Source organism: Saccopteryx bilineata, chromosome 3 (genome assembly GCF_036850765.1).
Source record: "Saccopteryx bilineata isolate mSacBil1 chromosome 3, mSacBil1_pri_phased_curated, whole genome shotgun sequence".
NCBI classification, from domain to species: domain Eukaryota; kingdom Metazoa; phylum Chordata; class Mammalia; order Chiroptera; family Emballonuridae; genus Saccopteryx; species Saccopteryx bilineata.
Genome location: NC_089492.1, coordinates 52,291,841 through 52,315,254, shown reverse-complemented (window position 1 = coordinate 52,315,254; position 23,414 = coordinate 52,291,841). Strand labels below are relative to the sequence as shown.

Genomic DNA, 23,414 nt, shown 5'->3' with positions numbered 1-23,414 from the left:
GACTTTTACAGGCTTTTCTTATATCACTTCAAAGTGATGCGTAGTAAATGCAAACAAAACAACTGATCCTACCTGTACTGTACAGATTCTTATTTTATCTGTCAGAAGGGGAAAGTTGAGCCCAATTATGTACAGTTAAAATACATTCCTATTTTATATGCCTGTTCTTTTTCAGTATGAGTTCTGATGTCAGTTTCTTGAATGGTTACTTTAAAAATCTTATGCAGTATTGTGCCAATTATGAAATAAAACCATTTCTGGAAAAGTAAAGGCCTGTAGAGAACACTTTTATGGTACAGTGCATAACTGGGCAAGATATGAAATATAATGATATTAATATTTAGGATATTTAATATTTGTGTTGAATGCCTGGAGAGATGAAGGTGATAATGGTGTTGTTATTAGTTTTAGTAGTTGTAAAATAATAACCTGGTATTCTCATTTTACCTTACATCAAAATTGAAGTTCTCTTGGAAAACATTCAAGATCATAAAATATAGATGACCAAAATGGATATCCGGGGTGCTGTGGATGCTGCTGTTCCAACCAACATTATTGCAGCCAAGGCTGCAGAAGTTCGTGCGAACAAAGTGAACTGGCAGTCCTATCTACAGTAAGTACCTATTTTCTGTGAATCATGGGTAACCATGTGCTCTTGAATCAGACTTTCTCATGGTCATGCTTCTATGAGAGAAAGAAAGAAAATACTTCCTTCTTAGAATAATTAGCTGTCCTGGAGAGATAGGGTAATGTGATGGAAACAGCTTGCTGGTGAGGAAGGTTGCTCATCTATATCTGTATACTTGTTTAACTCCCCTTTGAAATTAGGATTGTGAGCTCTGTGTCCTAATTTTAGTGGAGAGTATGTAGACTAGAGCACAAAGAGTTTCATGTTTACAAAGCCTGATTCTGTTTATAACCTAAATAGAATAATATTGTTATTGATCATAAAGCACTGGCTAACTGGCAGAAGTTGCTTAGAGTTGGAATTTGGAACATTTTTAGTTACATAGAGATTTTTAATTGCTTTCTTTTCTGTTCCTCCTGTTCCAAGGCCCCCATACTATAGTATATAAGTCATATTCTTCCCTTTTCCTATTTATATTCTTTGTTCAGTTATCCATCTCATGAATTTCTTTTGTAAAACTCATCTACTCTGTATGTCTGTGCATAAATGTTCACCATATCTTAACTGTGTACCTGCTGTTGAGCTATTGGTTGTGGGGACACTAGTGGGTTTGAAATGTGCCTCTCCTAAAAGAGCTTACGGATTGTTAGAGGCTGGCCAATACACATGAATTATCAGTGACTCTTACCATCGCATTATATTCTGATAAAAGAAAACCCGAGTATGAGTTCCCTAGTATCAAAAGGCTAATAATACTTTATTTCTCACACATTAATATGTTATTGTGAAAATACAGTGTTTTAAAAATATATTTATATTTGATTGAACCTTTTGTTTATAGTCCACCTAGTCAGTACATGAATAGCTGTGGCTGCATTACATTCAAACTGGAATCCAGTAAAACTATATCCTGAGGATATGCGAATCATAAAATATTATCTTTCTCTCTTTTTTTTTTTTTGTATTTTTCTGAAGCTGGAAACGGGGAGAGACAGTCAGACAGACTCCCACATGCGCTCGACCAGGATCCACCCGGCACGCCCACCAGGGGCGACGCTCTGCCCACCAGGGGGCGATACTCTGCCCCTGGCGGGGGGGGGGGGGGGGGGTCGCTCTGCCGCGACCAGAGCCACTCTAGCACCTGGGGCAGAGGCCAAGAAGCCATCCCCAGTGCCCGGGCCATCTTTGCTCCAATGGAGCCTTGGCTGTGGGAGGGGAAGAGAGAGACAGAGAGGAAGGAGGGGAGGGGGTGGAGAAGCAGATGGGCGCTTCTCCTGTGTGCCCTGGCCGGGAATCAAACCCGGGTCCCCCACACGCCAGGCTGACGCTCTACTGCTGAGCCAACCGGCCAGGGCCTTTCTCTCTTTTTTTTTAAATTAATTTTTTATTTTTAGGTGAGAGGAGGGAGATAGTAAGACAGACTACTGTAAACTCCAGGACTAGGATCCACCCTGCAACCCCCTGTGGGGTGGATGCTTGAGTACTGGGCTGTTTTTAGCACTGGAGGCTGATGTGCTTCAACAGAGCTATCCTCAGTGCTTAGGGCCATGTCGAACCTATCGAGCCACTGGCTGTTGGAGGGAAAGAGGGAGAGAATAGGTAGAGGGAAGTGGGGAGAAGCAGATGGTTGCTTCTCTTGTGTGCTTTGTCCAGAATCATCTGCACACTGAGCTGACACTTTATCCACTGAGCCACTGTCCAGAGCCTTATCCTTTCTCTTGAACTTAAAGTTTAATAAGGAAACAAACTTTTAACCAAAAAGTTAAATAGTAAATGTGGTAAGCATTAAAATGGAAATATTATTTTATTTTTTAAATTTTACTTATTTAGTGGTAGAGCATCGGCCTGGCGTGCAGGAGTCCCGGGTTCGATTCCCGGCCAGGGCACACAGGAGAGGTGCCCATCTGCTTCTCCACCCCTCCCCCTCTCCTTTCTCTCTGTCTCTCTCTTTCCTTCCCGCAGCCAAGGCTCCATTGGAGCAAAGTTGGCCCCGGGCACTGAGGATGGCTCCATGGCCTCTGCCTCAGGCGCTAGAATGGCTCTGGATGCAACAGAGCAACAGCCCAGATGGGTGGAGCATCGCCCCCTGGTGGGCATGCCGGGTGGATCCCAGTCGGGTGTATGCAGGAGTTTGTCTGACTGCCTCCCCGTTTCCAGCTTCAGAAAAATAAAATTTTACTTATTTTTTTGTTTTAGTGAAAGGGGGGAAAGAGAGAGAGAGAGTGCGAAGGAAAGAGAGAGAGAGATAGAGCACGCAGGAGCAGGAAGCATCAACTCCCACATGTGCCTTGAGTAGTAGGCAAGCCCAGGGTTTTAAACCTGCGACCTCAGCATTGCAGGTTGATGCTTTATCCGCTGCACCACCACAGGTCAGGCCAAAATGGAGATATATTTAAAGTTTTCTAATACAACAAAAGAAAGGAGTAATAATTACCTGGGAGCATTGGCAACATCTTTACAGAGCACAAAGATATTTGGAGGAGTTGTCTAAGCAGAGGAGCTATCTAAGCGGAGGAGCTGGGGCCTGCTCTGAAGGGAACGCCAGGCGGGGCACTGAGACTTGGAAGAACATGCAGTGCTGGGGGGCTTTAGGTGTGGCTTACTGCAGGCTGCTGCATTCCAGTTTGTGGCAACTTCACTCATCAGTTTCATAGACCAAAAACCGAGGAGTTATTACTACTCTTTCCCTCACAATCCACATTCCATACATTAACAAATACATTTAGTCATAAATCCAAAACATGTCCAAGATCTGACCCGTTTTCTCTAGTTCTACTACACCCTAGTGCAGGCTGTCATCACATCTCCTATGGTTCCTTGTTAGATTAGCCTCTTACCTGGTGGCAGTTCTTTACATAGCTGTGAGGTGAGAATCATTTCAAAAAATATTAGTCAGATCATGCCATACTGCTCACAACCCTCTAGCTACTCTGCTGTTCTTGCTCTTTCTTATATAGCAAGTTTATTGCTGCTCCAAGGTCTTTGCTTGCACTTCTGTCTCTGGAAATTCCTACCACAGATCGCTTAGCTCATTAAGTCACTCCATTCAGGTGACCATGCAGGTGACTTCAGGAAGGCTGTCTCTGAAATCCAACTAAAATATGTCAGTTTCTAGCTCTTTATCTGGCCTCAGTTTTTTTCATGGTATTTACAGTCTTGGCATTATGATGGTGTGTGTGTGTGTGAATTTTTAAAAAGCTATTTTTGTTTTTGTATATTTTCTGTTTTCCCCACGGGAATGTAAACTCAAAGAGGGGTGTCTCATTCATTACTGTGTTGCCTGTTCTTAAAGTATCTGGCACATGCTAGGAGGCCAGTTAATTTTGGCTGATTAAATCATGAATGAGTAGAGTACTTGTTAGAAAGTGGTGGAGATGAGTGCTTGGAAAAGGAAGTAACGTATTTGGTAAGTAACATCCTGTTTCAGATAGTTTTCATAGCAATACTGTGACATGTTTTTCTGTTCTTATTTTAAAGGTGAGAGACCTGTTCAGATAGGTTAAGTAACATGTACATGCTCATAAAGGCTTTACTTAGTCAAATAATTAACAAGAATTTTTATTAAATGCCTCTGCCTAAGGCCTGGGTAGAACTGCCATTCAAATTCAGTCTGACTGATATGAAAGGAGTAATGTGGTCAGATGTGTGCTTGAGACAGCTGTCTGGTAGTTGGTAAGAGATGTGGAGGAGGATTGGATTTGAAGCAGGGAAACGTGTTGGTGGACTGTTGCCATAAGGCTGAGCTACTGCAGAGGTGGGGAAGTTGAGAGGAAAGTGACATCAGGCAGAATTGTTAGAACTGGTGCATGGTTGGATGTGGGTCATTAGAGAAGAGACCAGAGCCCCTAACTTGCTAGATTATGAGACTGTCAAATTAGAAAAGATTTGAAACAAGAAAACAAAAGGTTTCTTACAGATAATGCAAGGAACTCTGACTTCAGAAGGAATGTCTTGCCAAATAAAAACAATTACTCAAATGGAAAAGAAAGCTGCAAAATTATAAGATTACCAAGTGTAACATTCATCATACATTTTTTAATTTTTTCTGAAGTAAGAAGTGGGGAGGCAGAGAGACAGACTCCCGCATTTGCCCAACCAGGATACCCCCTGCAAGCCCTTGGGACGATGCTCTGCCCATCTGGGGCCATGCTCTCAACCAAGCTCTTGTTAGCACGTGATGCAGAGACCATGGAGCCATCCTCAGCACCCAGGTCCAACATGCTTCAATCGAGCCATGACTGCAGGAGGAGGAGGAGGAGAGAGAGAGAGAAAGAGAGAGAGAGAGGGAAGCAAGAGGGGGAAGGGTGGAGAAGCAGATTGCCACTTCTCCTGTGCACCCTGGCCGGGAATCAAACCTGGGACATCCACACGCCAGGTCAACGCTCTACCACTGAGCCAATTGGCCAGGGCCCATGATATACTTTCTCAGTGGTAGAAAAGCTGCATCTTTTTCACATACTTATCCTTTTTACAATGGTTATGACATACTTTTACACATCAGTACAGCACAATTTAGGGGTAAAATCATTTTAGCTAGGAAGTTCAGGTTTATGCTCAAACTTAATTTATTTTAGGGCCAGAACCAGACTGGTTGACCTTGTTATCTTGGTCTATCTCAGGGTGCAGAGTGCATTTTGTCTTTACTGGTATAAGACATGCTTAGCCACAGTGGCAACAGGTTTTTGTTTTTTTTTTGCTTCTATTGTCCCATTAACCAGGCTGGAGATAGTGTGGGTGTGGGGATACATGTTAGTGATCTCAGCTCTGTCCCTATAGAATCTGGAGTGCCTCTGTGACAGGAGTGGTTCAGTGTATACATGTGAGCATGGGCTGCAGGAGGTTGACCTGGAGGTCAGACTGTGAGTTATCAGCACAGAGAGTAGAGGGAAACTCTTGGAGAGAATCCATGGAATGAGAAATGAAGAGAGCTTCCCGCAGAGACTGAACACAGGGAGAATATGAGGAGTAGGTGAAGAGGACTGAAGAGGAGTGGCCTGAGGAGGATGAGAAGAATCCAGAAGTTAATGTGTGTCAGGTGTGGCCTTATTGTCACTTGCCTTTGAAGATCTAGAAAGACAAGGAAGGACTGAAAATTCTCTTTTCGGTTGGTGTGGAAGTGGTCATTGGTAAAATCTATAAACGAGAATAGTTATTAAAAAAAACATGTTAAACAAAATGACATATAAAAACAGTGCTTATAATTGGAACTGATAAAAGAAAGACAGAATAGTGGATAGATTATAAAGTCTAGAGGCAAATTAAAAGTATATATATATAACAGGGGTCCCCAAACTACGGCCCGCGGGCAGCATGCAGTCCCCTGAGGCCATTTATCTGCCCCCTCCCCCCCCCTCCCGCTGCACTTCCGGAAGGGTCACCTCTTTCATTGGTGGTCAGGATGCATCTGCATCCTGTGCTCCTGGAGTACTGTATGTGGCGGCGCAGCAAAGCGCAGCGCAGCGTTGCTCAGGTACAGTACTACTTCCGGTGATGCGGGACGCACACTGCACGGCTCCGGAAGTGCGTCATATCACTTGTTACGGCTATAGCAGTGACAAATATGGAACTGGACATTGACCATCTCATTAGCCAAAAGCAGGCCCATACTTCCCATTGAAATACTGGTCAGTTGGTTGATTTAAATTTACTTGTTCTTTATTTTAAATATTGTATTTGTTCCCGTTTTATTTTTTTACTTTAAAATAAGATATGTGCAGTGTGCATAGGGATTTTTTCATAGTTTTTTTTATAGTCCTGCCCTCCAGCAGTCTGAGGGACAGTGAACTGGCCCCCTGTGTAAAAAGTTTGGGGACCCCTGGTATATAAAATAATTTATTATGTAGTAATAATACAAGGGTCTTTGGGTTAGACACAGTTCCATTCCTACGACAGTGACGTAACACATCTTAGCCTTAGTCACTTACCTATTCCAACACAGTTGTAAAATCATAATCTAGAACAGGGGTCTCAAACTCAACTCAGCATGTGGGCCGCAGAGCAAGATCACAGCCATTCAGCGGGCCGCACTAGGTCTACAAAAGGCAACTGTTACGCAACACTTTTCCTCACTGTAGTTGAAAACAAAAAAAAAATCAGTACAACAAGCACAATCGTACATGCAGTTTACTCAGTGTCACAAAACGACCAGAAACTGTAGTTCACATCACAACTGCTGTTAACTAAGCTAATATCTAGCTAGGATGCTAGAGAAATGAAAAATACAAGTAGGCCCCTAGGCTTACTTAATTTTATCCAAAATATTTTGAACTTCGTGGATTAGTCTGCGGGCTGCACAAAATTGTTTGGCGGGCTGCGAGTTTGAGACCCCTGATCTAGAACATAAAAACACAATTAAGCCACAGAAAAAGGAGAAGGACATAAATATACTGTACTGTAGTTGTAGTAACAGAAAAAAATAACAAAAATGAGTGATGCCTACTCCCTCACTCATATCCTGCATTTGTATGTTCTTCCATCACGTGCAGCCAACCTAGTTTGCCCACATAGTCTGTAAGTATGATGCTAATGGCGTAAGCTGAAACACGTCTCAATTTTTTTAACTTTTTATGGGAGCGTTGTAAACTTGAAATGTCTCACGTCGAGACTGTTGTAGCCCGAGGACCCCCATATATACAAAACCCAGCAAGGGTAGAGTAAAACTCTGAGACTTTGAACACAAAAAAGTCAAGATCTTTGGACAGGGATGTGTGGTTGTGAGTAGGGGTGGCAGGAAGTATGAAAATCATTTTCAGAAGGGGACAGCTCTGATTATCTTACGTTCTCAAATTCTCCTGTGCATTGAGGGAAAGCTGACCTCTTTAGGATTTTGCCTGAACTCTCACGGGGCTCTTTGCTTCAATGTCCTGTGTCCCCGACTTCAGCCATGGTCCCTTCTGGGAGCATTTTCCTCATAGGTCACCGGCACACTAATCATCCTCTCAAGGCCTGCTGCCACTAGGAACCTAACACAAAACAGCTCTGAAAAAGGATCACATTTCTATAATTACTCATATTGGGAAACCTTCAAATTCAGTGTATCCATGGTTGGGCTTGGAACACTAGTCTCACAACATATTCTGGGGGTAGCTTTTTAAACTATTGAGTTAAATATATTGATGCCGTTTGAATGACAAAACATTACAGAAAGTTTTAAAATTTTAAACATGCATTTTTTTGTCGTCTTCTTCTCCTTCTTCCTCCTCCTCCTCCTCCTCTGAGAGAGAGAGAGAGAGAGAGAGAGAGAGATGCATCAGCTTGTTCCACTTAGTTGTGCTGCGGATTCCTTCTTGTATATGCCCAGACCTGACTGGGGCTCAGACCAGCAACCTTGGGGGTCAAGCCAGCATTGTCAGGACTGAGTTGGGGATCCTAGGCTCAGGCTGGTGACCATGGTGCTCCAGGATGACGCTCTGTCCACTGCTCCACCGTCTAGGCTAAACATGTTTTATTCCTTGTTTATACACACCAAGTGCTTTTTTCTTGTATTTTCTCATAACCGCTCAGTGGAGTAGAGCAGGTAGTGTTGTAATTGCCTTTTCACTGATGTGAAAAAGAGCGGTCAGAGAGGTAGTGGCCTGCCAAAGTTTCACAACTGGATTTGGAACTGTTCCTCAGATTGACTCAAAATCTATACTTTCTCACTCTACTGATAGTCTGAAAGAATTGACATGTATCCTGCATTGACATGCATCCTCAGTGCCCAGTCTCACTGAGACTAGCAAGGCTGTTCTGCTGTCATGTCTTTTCACAAAGAAGGGTCAGACAGTGGGTTTGGTGTAACATACTTGAGTCTTTGATGTGTGGAACAGTTGGGAAGTCAAGCTGGGTTGGAAAAGAAAGTGCCAGGTTCAGTTGTGATAATGCTGAATTTGTGAAAATCGTAGAGATAGAATTGGAGATGGTTTGGGAGAGAGAAGATAGGACTCTCTTGATTTGAATCTTGAAGGAGTTTGGGAAAGAAAAGTGAGATTCTAAATATTGAGCCCTGTGGAGGAGCCTTGAAGAGTAAAGAGCCATTGAAGAAGGGCCCACTTGAAGTAGGAGGAAACAGGATAGTGTGGAGTGATTGCTGGGAGGGCGGGAGATCAGGATGAAGAACTTATTTTCTGAGAGGAGAAAGATCACATTTTCCTGAGTGTGGAGAAAAAGAATATGCTGGAGAAAATTATTGTAGAAGTTCATAAAAAAGTGTCTTTAGTGTAGATAAATTAGAAGTCCAAGTAAATTGTTTGACTTTGTAGGGGAGTAATGGCAAGGCTTTGAATAGTGCTAAGAGGTGACGTGTTATTGAGTGCTTACTGTGGGTGGGGCACTGTGCTGAGCACCTCATGTGAATTGTGTAATTTCATCCTCAGTTCAGCCCCTTAGAAGGAATATGGTTATTGTTGCCATTTTGCAGATAAATTAACTCAGATCCAGAGAGGTCACATGATCAAGAAGTGATGGAACTAGGCTTTAAATACAGGTCTGTTTGATGGCAGGGCCCACATGTCCTCATGATTTATTACTAAGGAGAGAAGAGAAAGACTGAAATTCTTATATCACTTACTTATGGTGGGTATTCAACTCTTTTTCCCCTCCTTTTTCCAAGTGAGAGGAGGGGAGATAGATGCTCCTGCATGCACCTCAATCAGTATCCACCCAGATACCCTTGTCTGGGGCTGATGCTCTGCCTATCTGGGGCTATGCTTGCAACCCAGCTATTTTTAGCACCTGAGGTAGTGGCTCTGTGGAATGCCCGGGGCCAGTGAGCTTGGACCCATAAAGCTGTGGCTGCAGGAGGAAAAGAGAAAGAAGGGGGAGGGGGAGGAGTGGAGAAAGCAGATGGTTGCTTTTCCTGTGTGCTGTGACCAGGAATCAAACTCAGAACATCTACATGCAGGGCTGACACTCTACTACTGAGCCAACCGGCCAGGGCTGGCTATTCAACTCTTACTGAACAAAAACAACTTACTCTTACTTTCTAGGGGACAGATGATTTCTGCTGAAGATTGTGAATTTATTCAAAGGTTTGAAATGAAAAGAAGTCCTGAGGAGAAGCAAGAGATGCTTCAGACTGAAGGCAGTCAGGTGATTGATGTAATCATTGTATCATGAACACTTCCCTATGTCATTAAAAATTCTAGAAATGGTTTTTAATGACTATGTATTATTCCATTGTAGGTATGTGTCATAATTTAAGTACAAATTTTATTTGAAAAGTTTATGACTGATTTCTAGTTTTCTGTTAGTTTTGGAAAAAATATAATATTGAGTATGTTTATTCTTTTATCCTTTCCTGAATTTCTTAGAATAGATTCCTAGAAGGGAAAGTACTAGTTCAAAATATATTTCACTTTTAAAGTTGCAAAACTTTTTTGTAGAAAAATTTTTACTTTGTATTTTCACTAGAATAATAAGCAGTTCCACTATCCATCAGATTTTCTGATGCCTGAAGGAGCTCATATACAGCTCAGTCTGATTCTCACAATAGTTTGTCATTAAAATTCCTGGGAAACTTGGGAAGAAATGTATTGTTGGTGCTAGTTTCTGCTGAAGTCCAGAGAGTGTGTTACCTAGTTAGTAACTTGAAGAGTGGAGATAGTTCAAAGCCTTCTGATTCCAATTCCCAGTACCCTTATTGTTCTGCTTCCTAATAAACACCAAAATAAATAAAAAGAATCACAAGTAATAATAATATTTGATTGTCTTCATAACTGAATCTTTATGTTATCATGGATAATTAAGAGTTGATAGTGGCTAGGCTTATCTATTTAAAAAGGATAAACATTTTGAAATTTATCACTAGAAATGACCAAAAATCTGATGCAAGTCATTGTATGGTCTTCCCATACTTCATTCCAATATTTGTAAAAGGTATACTTTTTTTATAATTGAAATCTGTTACTGAATAGCATTTGTATCCTAATTTAGGCAAGCAAAATACATGGGTGGGCTAAAGTTGTTTTCTAGTTGTGAGTATGTGAAAGACAGTTTATTCTTGTATTATTAACTATTATTTGCCATATGGATAGTTTAAACATACTTTTGCCCACCCCTATGTAATACAGATATTTCATTAATATATTGTGTTTGTAGTTGAAAATAATGATTAACATTGATTTTATTTTCTAGTGTGCTAAAACATTTATAAATCTGATGACTCATATCTCCAAAGAACAAACAGTTCAGTACATACTAACTATGGTTGATGATATGTTGCAGGTAAGTATATTCTTTACTTAATACATTTGGTGACTTCATTTTTTTGTGTACTGTACAGTAACAACATTTTTGTAAGGTTTCACTTAAAGCACTGGTTGTATAATTATAACATGTTTTTCTTCATTATATGAGTTGTGATTTGCTAATAGTGATCAAGATGAGAATGCCCATATACAAACTATTTTTGTTATTTTTTCAGTATAGGAAATAATCTATAGGTTTTTTGTTTTTTTTTTTGTATTTTTCTTAAGTTGGAAATGGGGAGGCAGATAGACTCCCGCATGCACCTGACTGGGATCCACCTGGCACGCCCACCAGGGGGCGATGCTCTGCCCATCTGGGGTGTCACTCTGCCACAATCAGAGCCATTTTAGCGCCTGAGGCAGAGGCCACAGAGCCATCTTCAGCGCCCGGGCAAACTTTGCTCCAATGGAGCCTCAGCTATGGGAGGGGAAGAGAGAGACAGAGAGGAAGGAGAGGGGGAGGGGTGGAGAAGCAGATGGGCGCTTCTACTGTGTGCCCTGGCCGGCAATCGAACCCGGGACTCCCGCACGCCAGGTTGACGCTCTACTACTGAGCCAGCCGGCCAGGGCCTATAGATATGTTTTACCCTGGCAACACCTCAGAGTGCTTTGTGAACACCAGCAGTGTTTGGTGAATCACTTAAGGCTTTCTGGATGTTCTGTGTAGGTACAGATGATATGGCTCCTTCTCTTTCAGTCATTTAGCAGATTTCTGTGCCCTTATGTTCTAGATAGGCAAGCTCTTGTGCTAATTGAGACTTTTTTCTTGTATAAAATTAGGCATTAATGCCTAATGCCCCTGGACACAGACAGAGGGGTCTCCTTTACTCACAATTTGATATTTTACACCGGAGTTTTTTTTTTTTTTTTTTTTTTTTTTTTTTTTTTTAGGAGAGACAGGAAGGGAGATTGACAGGAAGGGAGAGAGATGAGAAGCATCAACTCCTAGTTGCATCACTTGATGGGGGCATCAAGCCAAGCCAGTGACCCCTTGCTCAAGCCAGCAACCCCGTGCTCAAGCTGGTGAGCCTGTGCTCAAGCTAGTGACCTCGGGGTTTTGAACCTGGGAACTCAGCATCCCAGGTCGAAGCTGTGTTCACTGTGCCACCACTGGTCAGGCATGATCTAGGTTTAGATTGTTGGTGTATAGAGTAGTTCTTTTTAAGTCAGGCTGTTTGGCTGTTACTCTAAACTGTGATGTTAATTACTTCAGGAGATGGTAGTCAGTTTCTCAAATGGGGAAACTTATCACAGACCAAAATTAAAACCAGTGTATTTAAAAAGAAGTAAATGGTAATCTAAAAGTTAAAATCATTGTTTATGTGGTTATTGTGCTTCTACCAAATATTGCTTCTTAGAAACCACATTCAGTTAATGAACCAGATGTGGCTTCAGTCAATAATGTGCAGAGAAAAATCAGGTGAGAGGTAGAGTTTGCATGATTTGAACCAAGAAAGTTGTTCCTCAATTCCTAAATCGACCTCCTAGTGTCATATTCTATTTTTGGCTTTCTTTTATCTGTTCTGATTTTTCTATCATAATATGCTAAGAGTAGCTTTGAACATTTGAGATTTCTCTAATTCTCTCTTTTCCTTGCCTGCTTATACATAGCTTGAGATTCTTCCTGCTGATCTTTCCATTTAGAGCCAATTTGTGATCTTTCTGCCCTCTTTTTGTTTGTCTTTTATCTTGATTCACTTGAATTAAACTAATCATAACAATTAAAGGTGATTTTATTTTTAAAATGTCCTTGCTCCCATCACCACCTCTCTGCCTCATAATAATAACAGGGAGGCATATCTCATACACACTGGAATAAAAAACACACGGATTGATGGGATATAATATGAAAGGTTGAGAAGTAGTGCACAGCTGTTACATTCTTTAGGGAAATACATTCTAATTATAGTGTTGTCATTTCTTTTTTAGGAAAATCATCAGCGTGTTAGCATTTTCTTTGACTATGCTAAACGGAGCAAGAACACTGCCTGGTCCTATTTTCTGCCAATGTTGAACCGCCAAGATCTCTTTACTGTTCATATGGTAAATTTTGAATTGATCACATTTCTGATATAGGGAAGAAACACACCTGGGCTACTTTTGACTTGGTCAACTCCTGTTCCCAGAGGAGAAACTACTGTGATGTTAACTTCAAAGTAATGTTTTCTTAATGGTGTTTAATAATGTAAGGATATGGGGTAGATGAAAGAGAGAATTGTTCTGATACAGGTAGTTATGTAGAGTGTAATGATGAATCATTAGCATAGAAACCTGTAATTCAATTGTGCAAATATCTCTGGATATCTATGAAAGGTTTAACTGAATTTTACTTTAGAAATTAAATTTTCCTTTGAAGGAACTCCTGTGTTTAATTTTATTTTAATTAAGCAATTACTTAATTGCTTTTTAATCTCTTAAATACACTCCCCTTTTAAATTTAGCCCAAAAGGCTATCTTTGGAAGCCTTAACATTGAAGAATCTTTTTTTTTTTTTTTAAGTGAGAGGATGGGAGGTAGAGAGGCAGACTCCTGTACGTGCCTTGACTGGGATCCACCCGGAAACCCCTGTCTGGTGCCGATGTTTGAATCAACTGAGCCATCCTCAGCTCCTGAGGCTGACACTGGGACCATCTGAGCTATCTTCAGCGCCAGGGGCTGACACTTGAACCAGTTGAGCTACTGGCTGCAAGAAGGGAAGAGAGAAGGGGGACAGGGTGGGAAAGATAAGCAGATGGTCGCTTCTCCTGTGTGCCCTCACCAGGGATTGAATCTGGAATGTTCATATACCTGAGCAACACTCTATCCACTGAACCAACCAGCCACGGCTTGAAGAATCTTTTTTTTTTTTTTGTATTTTTTCCAAAGATCCACTGAGCCAACCAGCCACAGCTTGAAGAATCTTTTTTTTTTTTTTTGTATTTTTTCCAAAGTGAGAAGTGAGGGGGCAGAGAGACAGATCCCACATGCACCTGACTGGGATCCACCCGGCATGCCCACCAGGAGGTGATGCTTGGCCCCTCTGGGGTGTTGCTCCGCTGTAATCAGCCATTCTAGTGCCTGAGGCAGAGGCCATAGAGCCATCCTCAGTGCCTGGGCCAACTTTGCTCCAGTGGAGCCTTGGCTGCGGGAAGGGAAGAGAGAGATAGAGAGGAAGGAGAGGAGGAAGGGTGGAGAAGCAGATGGGCGCTTCTCCTGTGTGCCCTGACCAGAAATCGAACCTGGGACTTCTATGTGCCGGGCCGACGCCCTACCACTGAGCCAACTGGCCAGGGCCTTAAAGAATCTTTTAAGGAATATGTGGAGACATGTGAGAGAAGATTTGAGAGAATAAATCTTTGACCAAATCTTTTCTGTTGCCCATGTGGAATGACCTATGGGTGGGGGAGGGCTCTTGAGGTTACTCATTTCATTTGGTACCTTTAAGTTTTTCAAATCAAAAACTACTCTCAGTGAAACAGTTTTAAGCATGTGTATTCTCTCTCACTCTCACTCCTTATATATCCATATTCATTTATGTACTAGTGTATTCATATGTTGGATATGTTATAAAACATTTATAAAATGAAATAAACTATATTTTAAAGAATACTTAAAAAAAGCCAATAATATATTTTCTTCTTTCAAATTGTAGAGACTTGTTTTCACTGTCTAGATACCTGGTTTAAATATCTTCCTAATTTGGATGGGTTTATAATAAAATTGATAAACATAAAGACACAAATATAAATTTAGGGTAAAGTTCTTCATTAATTGTGTAGCTAAATCCATGTTTTAATTTACTTATGATTTCAATTACTTTTGATTAATCTTTTAAATTTTGAGGGTCAGATTGTCATTGGTTTACCATGTGCCATTGAAGGAGATGTATGCTAGGTGTAGAAATCTCAGTTACTTTCTTTTCATTTTAATTGTGCTTACATTGCTGATAGTATTTTCAACCCCTGGTTTCCTTATAGGGACCTTTCAAGTTACCTATTTTGTTAAAGTTAGGTCAGTTTAAAGTAGATAATGTATCTGTAAATCCACTTAGGTAGGCACATGAAAACATCGGTATGTCCACTTAGTGAATTCAGTGAGATGCTGCTCTTAGTCCTCCATACTGTAGAATTCTAGGTATTTCATGACACTTGAATGCTTATCATACTGACCTTGAAAGTCTGCCTCTATGACCTGGCTCTCCTGTATCCAAGTATAAGAACAAATGCCAGTTCACTAGCACAGGATTTATTTAGGGGTTAGCTAACCTTAACCTTCTATTCTCTACTAGGATTAATTATTGCTGAATAATTGGAGTTTTGAAACACTAAACTTGCTTTCAGACAGTAGTGAAAGAATATAAAGTTGGGTTTGTGTGTAGGGAGTATTTTATACTGCCTATTTTGTGTGGATTTGTTGTATAATTATTGTCCAGGTATAATTGACAAATAAAATTATAAGATGGTTAAAGTGTACAACATGATGATTTGATATATTTATAATACCTATTTAATAAAAAGATTTATAATTAGTTTTATGGCTTGAAGAAAATTGAGAAATCTTTGAACGAGGAGAAAGGGTATATTTTTATATATCAAGAGAGATGGCTATTTAATACTAGGATATCCTTTATACCAGGATAAAGATTTTTAAATGTGAGAACTCACATGGGGCTTAGAATGAATAAGGTACCGGTTGGCAATTTGTAATAAAGATTGCTCAGGACTCTGGCAGGTGCTTTGGTGAAAGTCTGCTGCTGAGAAAGCTTTTTGTGTTCTTTTGATTTTTGCTGGTCTTATATTGAATTCCAATCAACTTTTGAGACTCAAAATAATAGAGAGAATATCATGAAATTTTAAAAAAGTTTTTTTTCCATTGATTTGAGAATGGGGAGGGAGAGAGAAAGAGAGAGAAGTATCAACTTGTTTCACTTAGTTTGTTCTATTGAGTTGTATACTCATGGATTGCTTCTCCTAAGTGCCCTGACCAGAGGTCGAACCCATGACCTCTGCTGCACCAGGTCGATGCTTTATCCACTTAGTCACCTGGCCAGGGCCAGGAAATTCTTAATTTTTTTTTTTTAAAGTAAGAAGAGAGGAGATAGACTCTCCACACCCCTTGTTTGGGCTGATGATCAAATCAGCCGAGCTATCCTCTGCATCTGAGGCGATAGCTTGGACCAACTGAGCTATCCTCAGTGCCTGGGGCTGACACTTGAGCCATTGGCTGAGAGAGGGGAAGAGAAAGAGGAGGACAGGGAGGGGAAGAGAAGCAGATGGTCGCTTCTCTTGTGTGCCCTGATTGGGAATTGAACCCGGAAAGTTTGGCTACCAGGCTGATGCTCTATCCATGGAGGGAACTTGGCCAGGGCCAGGAAATTCTTAATTTAACACTTAATTTTGGTTCACTTTAATGGAAATATTTGAAAATACATTTTGACTGTATTTAAAAATGTATTTTTAAAAATGAAATGTAAACTATTTTTAGAGGAGTTGAGTGTTAAACACAGCAAAATGATTAAAAGTCTTGGTTTCTAAGGTCTATGATGTGATTTTTAGAATCAATATAGTATTCAGATATATTTCTTACTTTTTAGGCAGCAAGAATTATTGCCAAGTTAGCAGCTTGGGGAAAAGAATTGATGGAAGGCAGTGACTTAAATTACTATTTCAACTGGATAAAAACTCAACTGAGTTCACAGGTAAAAGGCATTTCTTTTTGTGTCTTTGAAAGGAATATAATATCCATGTTCTCTTAAGCTATTTATGGTACTTATGGGAAGTAGAAATAAAATTATAATAATGCCATTTTGAACTTGATAAGTAATCTAAACTACTCTTAGGTATGGTAGTATGCTTTACTTTTTTTTCTTTGACTGGTTTCATCTCAACCCTTTCTGTCCTTTCTGCCACTTGGGGTTTTCCATTTATGCTTTTCAGTGGTCAGGGAGTACTTTCTTCCAGGTGGCTGCCAAGATCACACAGGCTGGAATATTGAAAGGTTTCATCCACCTGCAGAGAGCATACTCATGTAAAGTTGATAGGAAAGGAAAAGAAACTCTATAGCAGGGGAGAGAGCGCAGGCGAACTTTGGGGCTGAAAGACTTAGAGGTACTGTCTCAGGACTCTGGACCGCCGAGATTTGTGCAAGAAATCTTGGTTTTAGAAGAGCTCTCTAGAGGTTTCTGGTGGGATCTTTCATGCCCTTTTGGTCATTTAACGAGGCTAAGTTGTCTAACTAGTTACACTAATAAACAGACTGGTTCTGGGTACCACTAGGGGAGTTTCAAACTGTAAACAGCACATTACAGATCATTAGTCAATCTGCTTATTCTAGTCTTGGCCATGAGTCCACAGCAGGTTTCTAAATGTTCCTGGGTAAGCGTAGAGCTGCTTGGACCAGCTGTGAAATAAATCTCGCACAGTGACTCCTTAGGATTTCACTCTATCATTGTGTGATTGAACATTTAGGCCTATGTTAAATATGAAACCTGCTTATTGGCCATCGTTTTGTTTTTAGATATTTCTAGCTCTACTTCCCCATAAAGGAAAGAACTTGAGGGTTTAAGGGCTGGAAAATGACAAGTTTTCTGTTTTCATCTTCATGGGTCCCTAGAATGGGGCAAAAGACATGGTACTTATGATGGCTCAGTGGAGTGTTTCTTTTAGGCTTCCAGTATTAGATGGTAAGAGGATACTGGGTGGGAATGATTGTCAGAAAAAGAATGAAATGAAGGTGGGTGGGGGAGGAGTATTCTGGGGAAGAAGAGGTAGAAGAGAATGAGAATTTGATTGTGGGATAGGTGACATGGAGGATGGGACTGGGAGCAGTAATATTGGTTGCTATTATGTTGTATTAGATGACAAATAAATGTCTATTTGAAATACATTTTTTTGAAAGTTGTCATTTGGATTTTAGTGACTATTTTATTTTTTTGTGATAGAGACAGAGAGAGGGACAGAGAGAGGGACAGATAGGGACAGACAGACAGGAAGAGAGAGATGAGAAGCATCAATTCTTCGTTGTGGCACCTTAGAATGCTTTCTCATGTGTGCCTTGATGGGAGGGTGTCTACAGCAGAGCGAGTGACCCCTTGCTCAAGCCAGAGACCATGGGGTCATGTCTATGATCCACGCTCAATCCAACGACCCCTCAGTCAAGCTGGTGAGCCTGCGCTCAAGCCAGATGAGCACGTGCTCAAGCCGGTGACCTTGGGGTTTTGGATCTGGGTTGTCTGCCTCCCAGTCTGACTCTATCCACTGCGCTACTGCCTGGTCAGGCACTATTTTAATAGATTTTAATTTGAAGCATAAAAGAGACAGTATGAAATTTTGCTTAGATTGATTTTTGACTGTCTTTTTTGGGGGAACTTAATTGTATTTATATTTGGATAGGGTTATTTTGGAGTGTCTTAATTTTTTTTTTTGTCAGTAGCATAAATTTTAACAACCTTTTTCGGCTTAGTTTTTTTTTTTTTTCCTTAAGTGAGAATGGGGTGGCAGAGAGACAGACTCCTGCATGTGCCTGACTGGGATCCACCCAGCAAACCCACTAGAGGGCGATGCTCTGCCCATCTTGGGTGCTGCTCTGTTACTACCAGAGCCATTCTAGCTCCTGAGGTGAGGCCATTGAGCTATCCTCAGCACCTGGGCCAACTTGCTCCAATGGAGCCTTGGAAGGGGAAAAGAGAGATAGAGAGAAGGGATGGGGGAGGGATGGAGAAGCAGATGGTCACTTCTGTGTGCCTTGACTGGGAATTGAACCAGGGACATTCACAGGCCAGGCTGATGCTCTACCACTGAGCCAGCCGGCCAGGGCTGGCTTAGTTTGTTTCTTTGTTTGTTTGTTTTTGTATTTTTCCGAAGCCAGAAATGGGGAGGCAGTCAGACAGACTCCCGCATGTGCCCGACCGGGATCCACCCAGCACGCCCACCAGGGGGCGATACTCTGCCCATCCGGGGCATCGCTCTGTTGCAACCAGAGCCATTCTAGCGCCTGAGGCAGAGGCCACAGAGCCATCCTCAGCGCCCTGGCAAACTTTGCTCCAGTGGAGCCTTGGCTGTGGGAGGGGAAGAGAGAGACAGAGAGGAAGGAGAGGGGGAGGGGTGGAGAAGCAGATGGGTGCTTCTCCTGTGTGCCCTGGCCGGGAATTGAACCCCGGGACTCCTGCACGCCAGGCCGATGTTCTACCACTGAGCCAACCGGCCAGGGCCTGGCTTAGTTTTTAAAAGTATTTTTACAAGAGCCACAAATATAGAGATTTTAGTGAGTTTGTGAGGTATTTCAAAAACAGAGATATTTAGAACCTAAAAACTTCTCTTACAATTGCTAAATGTATATTATTTGGGATCAGAATGCTTAGTTAAATAGGTACATCACCCTTTTTTTTCTATTTTGAATTTAGATTCCTTTGAACAAACTTTATTGTGCTATAGTGTTAGCTTTTCTTTTCTTTTCTTTTTCTTTCTGAAGCTGGAAACGGGGAGAGACAGCCAAACAGACTCCTGCATGTGCCCGACTGGGATCCACCCGGCACGCCCACCAGGGGTGATGCTCTGCCCACCAGGGGGTGATGCTCTGCCCCTCCGGGGCGTCGCTCTGCCGCGACCAGAGCCACTCCAGCGCCTGGGGCAGAGGCCAAGGAGCCATCCCCAGCGCCTGGGCCATCCCTGCTCCAATGGAGCCTCAGCTGCGGGAGGGGAAGAGAGAGACAGAGAGGAAGGAGGGGGTGGAGGGTGGAGAAGCAAATGGGCGCTTCTCCTATGTGCCCTGGCCGGGAATCGAACCCGGGTCCCCCGCACGCCAGGCCGATGCTCTACTGCTGATCCAACTGGCCAGGGTAGCTTTATGATCTAGTGATAATGGGGCTCTCTTGTAGCTGGATTCATAAAATGAGAACAGGTAGGAAAGAATGTATACTTGTAAATTGCCACTAACATTTTGATTTTTTTTCCTCATAGGAATAGCATTTATATTGTGTTTCACATCATTTGTCACTTTCGGAATGATTAACTATGGTTGTAACCTTGTTGAGAGATTGGGGGATATTTCTATTGTCATTAGTGGAAGCAAATATTTCAGTGTCTAGAACAGTTTTCATTAGAATTGGTATTAGATAAGTGCTCTTTAAGACCTTTTCTGTATCTTTCTAGTGTACTCTTTTTATCACCGAGTCTTTGGTTTTGTTTATTTACGGTATGATATTTCTGCTTTTCAAATCCTTCTGCTTACGGAATGACTCTTCAGGGATCCCAGTCCCAATCTGGCTTTGCTTTTCAGAGTCTGGTCATTGCTTCTGCTAGGCTCTGGATTGCACTGACTCTCTTGCTGTGGGCACACACTTCTTCTATAGCTTTTTATCAGGATTAAATTACAGACATCTTGTTTAAAGAATAAACATAGAATTATTTGGAATTTTAATTGCTACTTTCCTTAAATGTCATTTGATAGCACTTTACCTTAAAGGTCTCTTTTTTTATGTTGTATTTTCTCTCTCATAATAGGGACCACAATTCCACAATTCTAATAGAAATAAACTTTCAAAAGTCCTGATTAGTTGCAAGTTTGGATATTTTGTTCTTTGCCTTTATAGTGACATTTTAATAAAGAGTATTATACTTGGTTATGGGGGCTCAAGCCTGACCCTTAGTAGATAATAGTTTTTGAATAAAACAAAAGTTTCCTTTCAGAAATTCATTCTCTTGTATATATTGCCTTTGACTTTCTATCTTAAAATTTCTTTGGTCATTTCTATATAACATGAGAGATTTTGATTTTCTGTATAACTTGTTAGCATTGTTGTGGATAACCAAATTTTAAGTTATATGTAGTATCTTTTTATTATATTTGAAAAACTTGGCACAAAATATACTGTAGATAGCTCAGCTTAAGACAGTTGTCTCAATGGAGTAATAGTTTAATAAGTAAATCCTGAGACTTGGATATTTATACCAGCTTCATTATGTAATTTAGCTGGAGCTCAGTATTCAGCTTACTATTGTTCCATTTTGAATAATATATTAAATTATTATATGGATGAGTATAATGGTATATATATTATTTCATATCATCCCCATTCTTTTTATTAGTTGATGATACTCCATTAAGTAGGATTAGGAAAAAAATTAAAAAATTTACTTAGCTCCCTTTGTACACTGAATAATTAGGGTAAAATAAAAAACAAAACTAAGTAATAAGTTATTTATTTTGTAATAGAAACTGCGTGGTAGCGGTGTTGCTGTTGAAACAGGAACAGTCTCTTCAAGTGATGTAAGTACATTCCTTCTTAATTCACTAGTCTCCTAATACCCTGAATATAAGTTACTTTGAGTCATTTAGATTTAAAATTTTGAAGATGTTCATTAGTGCCCCAAAGGCAAATTCATGGATTTGATATACCTCCAGTTATGTTAATGGTATTATAAACGCTATATCTAAATACAGTCTCTAGAGATCGCTGTTCTGTGGGTGCACCTGAGACTTGTTCTTCTCAGGCCACTTTGTATCAGATCTGAGAATCAAAGCCAGATTGTGAATTCAGATATAGAGCTGGAGAGAATAATCATAAAGTTACTTTCTTCAAGCTTCAGTTGTCTGATAAACTAATATCTGTCTGACAGATACGTGAACCCTGTGTTAAGCTGTTGAGAACAATTCAGTAACCTTATGGCACTAAAACGTCTTACTTGCACTGTTTTGCGCAGGGCTTTATATGGCTGCTACATGGTAGCCAGAAACACTCCCTCCCCTTTGTTTAGCCAGTCTCTCCCCACATTTATGTAGAGCCAAAAAATTAAAGGGTTTTTCTCTTGTTTTATTTAAGTGAGAGGAGGGGAGATTGTGAGATAGATTCCCTTATGTGCTCAGACCAGGATCCACCCAGCAACCCCCATCTGGGGCCAGTGCTCAGACCACCTGAGCTATCCTCAGCTCCTGGGTCCAATGCTCAAACCAGTCAAGCCACTGGCTGCAAGAGAAGAAGAGCGAGAGAGAGGGAGGGGAAAAGAAGCAGATAGTTACTTCTCATGTGTGCTCTGACTGGGGATCGGACCTGGGACGTCCGCATGCCGGGCCGACACTCTTATCCACTGAGTTAACCAGCCAGTGCCAAAACTTAAAGGGTAAAACTAATCATGACCTCCCAAGTTCTTTTTTTGGTTAGAGTTATTTCCCCATTTGAGAATGGTTTAACTTCATTGTTCTCAGAATAGCTTAGAAACTGTCAATAAGATTGGACAGTAGGGTGGAATGATTGTAACCAGCCGAAAGAAGAATAAAGGGACAAAAGTTAGAAATGTGGGTGAGGTGCATCTGGCTTCATTTGTTGGAAATATCTCTGGCAAACTGGAAAGCATCTTCAGAGGATTGTGATTACAACTTGCCTATAGTAGATCTAAATGAAGCTCTGTAGAAGCCGTTTGATGTCCATATTAATTACTAATACTTCCATATTTTGCATGGGACTTAACCTGTTTGTAGTCTCTGAGACGATAGATGGCAGCAGAACCCATTTCAAAGCCAAAAGTGGAGCTTCTCTTGGGGCATGGGTTGAAGGATTTGACAAATAGTGTGTTAGGCCAGAAAACAGCCATTAGCCTTCTGGAATAGAATCAGAACAAGGTGTAGAATTAGATGAGCAGTCTTGGGGATGGTTGCGAGAAGGTGGTGGGGTAGAAGTCTAGATATTCAGCCATAAGTAGATGTTTAAATTGGGAATCTTTATTTTGTATGACTTGAATTTCTACCAGTTTGAAATTTGAAAAAAATATTTAATTCATGTATTAGATTTATTGGTAGATTTTTTAAAAATGGTGTTTTTAGATTCATGTATTATAATCTAATTTGAGTGGTTATTAAGGTGTTTATAAATTATTAAGGCTTAGATATACTGGGGAACAAAACTTTTGTTGCATCCACAAAAACACTTGTTCTTAATTCGAGTGTGCTGATCTCAAATCTGACAGAGAAAAGCTACTGTAAGCTACAGTTTTTTTGCAATTCAAGATTTTAGGTTTTCATCTTATAGTAAAATTTTCAACATTTAGTTTTACATAATGAAGTAGAATGTCTTCTTGGGCATCATCTTTGTGAAAAGATGCAGTAAATACACTAATATACTAAAAGATATGATTGCATCAGAATTTGTCTACAATTTCAAAATAGAACATATTAAAACACTTATTTTAATCATAAAATTTGCGCAAAACTTATTTAATTCTATTCAGGCAAAAATTTGTGTTTGTAGCTCTTGTGTTTGTGTACTTGTTGAGGACAATATTGTTTGATGCTCCATCAGTAGTCTGCTCATCACTAACAGTTCCAAGATTTTTGGGAAACTTATCAAGGTGACTGTTTAGGAAGTGAATCTTAACGCTCATGTTACATCCAATGTCGTGGAAAGCCAACAACATCTTTTGAACCAGAAGTTCATAGTTTTCTGCTTGTTTGTTGCCAAGGAAGTTCTTTGTAACTGCCACAAAAGACTGCCATGCTGCTTTCTCCTCCTTATTCATCTTCCTGGCAAATTCTTCGTCATGTATGAGGGTTTGAATTTGAGGTCCATCGAATACACCTGCTTTTATCTT

At 40.7% G+C, this 23,414-nt stretch overlaps 1 protein-coding gene across 2 annotated transcripts in view; it reads left to right on the top strand.

Annotated features, from left to right (window-relative positions):
* ATP6V1H (ATPase H+ transporting V1 subunit H) overlaps nt 1-23,414 on the top strand; it is a 144,238-nt gene that overhangs the window by 841 nt on the left and 119,983 nt on the right. Inside the window, exons 2-7 of one of the 2 annotated variants that reach the window (XM_066266123.1) lie at nt 466-613; nt 9,595-9,697; nt 10,742-10,831; nt 12,784-12,897; nt 16,427-16,531; nt 21,046-21,099. In XM_066266123.1, coding sequence (XP_066122220.1) covers nt 501-613; nt 9,595-9,697; nt 10,742-10,831; nt 12,784-12,897; nt 16,427-16,531; nt 21,046-21,099 — 579 coding nt within the window. In that variant the 5' untranslated portion in view covers nt 466-500. The remainder of the gene's footprint in view (nt 1-465; nt 614-9,594; nt 9,698-10,741; nt 10,832-12,783; nt 12,898-16,426; nt 16,532-21,045; nt 21,100-23,414) is intronic. The other variant, XM_066266124.1, reaches the window with a different exon arrangement.